Source organism: Pteropus vampyrus, unplaced genomic scaffold (assembly GCF_000151845.1).
Source record: "Pteropus vampyrus isolate Shadow unplaced genomic scaffold, Pvam_2.0 Scaffold75, whole genome shotgun sequence".
Classification (NCBI taxonomy): Eukaryota; Metazoa; Chordata; class Mammalia; order Chiroptera; family Pteropodidae; genus Pteropus; species Pteropus vampyrus.
Genome location: NW_011888856.1, coordinates 27,125 through 28,835, shown reverse-complemented (window position 1 = coordinate 28,835; position 1,711 = coordinate 27,125). Strand labels below are relative to the sequence as shown.

The 1,711-nt window shown below is 63.8% G+C and overlaps 1 protein-coding gene across 1 annotated transcript in view; it reads right to left on the bottom strand.

Annotated features, from left to right (window-relative positions):
* Positions 1–1,711, bottom strand: part of MINDY4 (MINDY lysine 48 deubiquitinase 4) — a 19,152-nt gene that overhangs the window by 9,637 nt on the left and 7,804 nt on the right. The window contains exon 5 of the mRNA XM_011362503.2: positions 1,421–1,493. Within this exon, the coding sequence (XP_011360805.1) occupies positions 1,421–1,493 (73 nt within the window). The remainder of the gene's footprint in view (positions 1–1,420; positions 1,494–1,711) is intronic.

Here is a 1,711-nt window from a genome sequence, read left to right as displayed (position 1 = left end):
GGCTCTTTGTACATGAAAGCAAAGTGACCTGCATGTGCCTTTAATCCTCCCGACGAAAGAAATGCCGGCACATGACCCCGCAGGAATGCTTCATCCCTGGGGGTGGGCAGGCAGGTGGGCGAGCAGATGGACACACAGACGAGCGTCATGAGGATGTCTCGGAATCGCCCACGTCCCCTCCCTGGTGTTCCCGCTGAGTTCGTGGGGTCTTCTTTCTCTCTGCGGCTCCTTTCGGGGGCTCACTTGCCTCAAGCAGGCAGCACCTAGGCTGCGGGCGAGCCCCTGGATCTCAGGGGGTCAGGGCCCGGGGCCTCAGCCCTCACCCACGTCCCCATCCCGATCATTTCACAAACAGGGAAATGGAGGTGCTGCCCGAGGTCACATCGAGTCCTGAGCGGGTGAGACAGGAATGACGAGAGCTGCCTACAGAGGCCTCGGGAACATCCTGGGCTCCCCTCAGAACCCCGGAGCCAGACACTGCCACTATCCCCATTTCACAGACGACCAAGTAAGGTTCAGGGAGGTGAAGTCCAGCGGTTCACAGCCAGAAAGAGACAAGGCCAGGATTCCCACGGGCCTCCTGGCTCCAGTCCACACTTGTCACACCTGCGGGTCATCCTGCTTCCCCCAGGGGAGGCACTGGGTCCAGGTCTGCTCCCTCCCCGGCTGCTCTTCCCACGGCACCCGAGGGCTCCAAGTCACTACCCAACGGCTCTGTGGGGGGCCTGGGACCGCCCCACAGCCCCAGCCCCAGCACGCTCCCGAGCGCTGCCCCAGCCCGGCCGGCCAGAGAACTCATGAGTGAAGAGAACTCCCTCCCCTGGCCTGAACCCCAGCCTTCTCTTCAATACTGACGGGCTGGGTTAGAGGAGCCAGGGCCCCCACTCTGCCTCTGCGTCAAGGAGGCGCCTCTGCTGCGTTCAGAGGGTCCAGCCCGCACCCACAGAATGATGGAGGCCGCTCCTCCTGGACGCAGAGGCTGCCGCTGCTACAGGACGTCACCTCCAAGCTACATCCTGGCTGGGCCAGGCCCTCCCACCCTCCTGTCCTGTTCAGGATGTCCCCACCCCCGGGCAACCTCACCTGTCCTTCCTCCTCTGGGCCTCACAGCACTCACCACATAGCTGTTGCCTTGAGTGAGGAGTGGCCTCAAGAGTCACCCCCACCCCCACCCCCCACCACAGGGACAGCTTCACCCTGCAAAACACACGCTTTCCACCTGGGCCATGGTAACCACAGAATGCCGTACGTGAACAAGCCCCAAACACTGCACCTCTCCGGTCTGCAGGGGTCCCACCTCACCACACCCCTCTGAGTTGGGGTGTCTTCCCTCCTTCAAGCCCATCCACCTGTCACCCGCACCCCACCGCACTCCCAGCCACTCGGGCGAGGTTCCACAGCAGAGGGGGGCCTGACTCACTTGGTCCTGATGCAGAGCTCGAGGGGCGGGATGAGGTCGCTGTCCCCGTCCTCGGGGACGGTCTGTGTGGTGTCTGGGGAGGCGAGAGAGAGGCACATGCTCAGCCCTGGGCCCGAGCTCACCCTGAGGTCGGACCCAACTCCTGAGACCCGACTCTTCTGACACCTAACGCTTTGCTCATCTCGACTGGACCACCCTTGTCCTGGCCCGCGGGGTCTCGCCGAGACGTCACAGCACCCCTCGCTGGCCTCCCACCTCCAGTACCCGCCTCACCCTCCTGCCCTCCCTTCA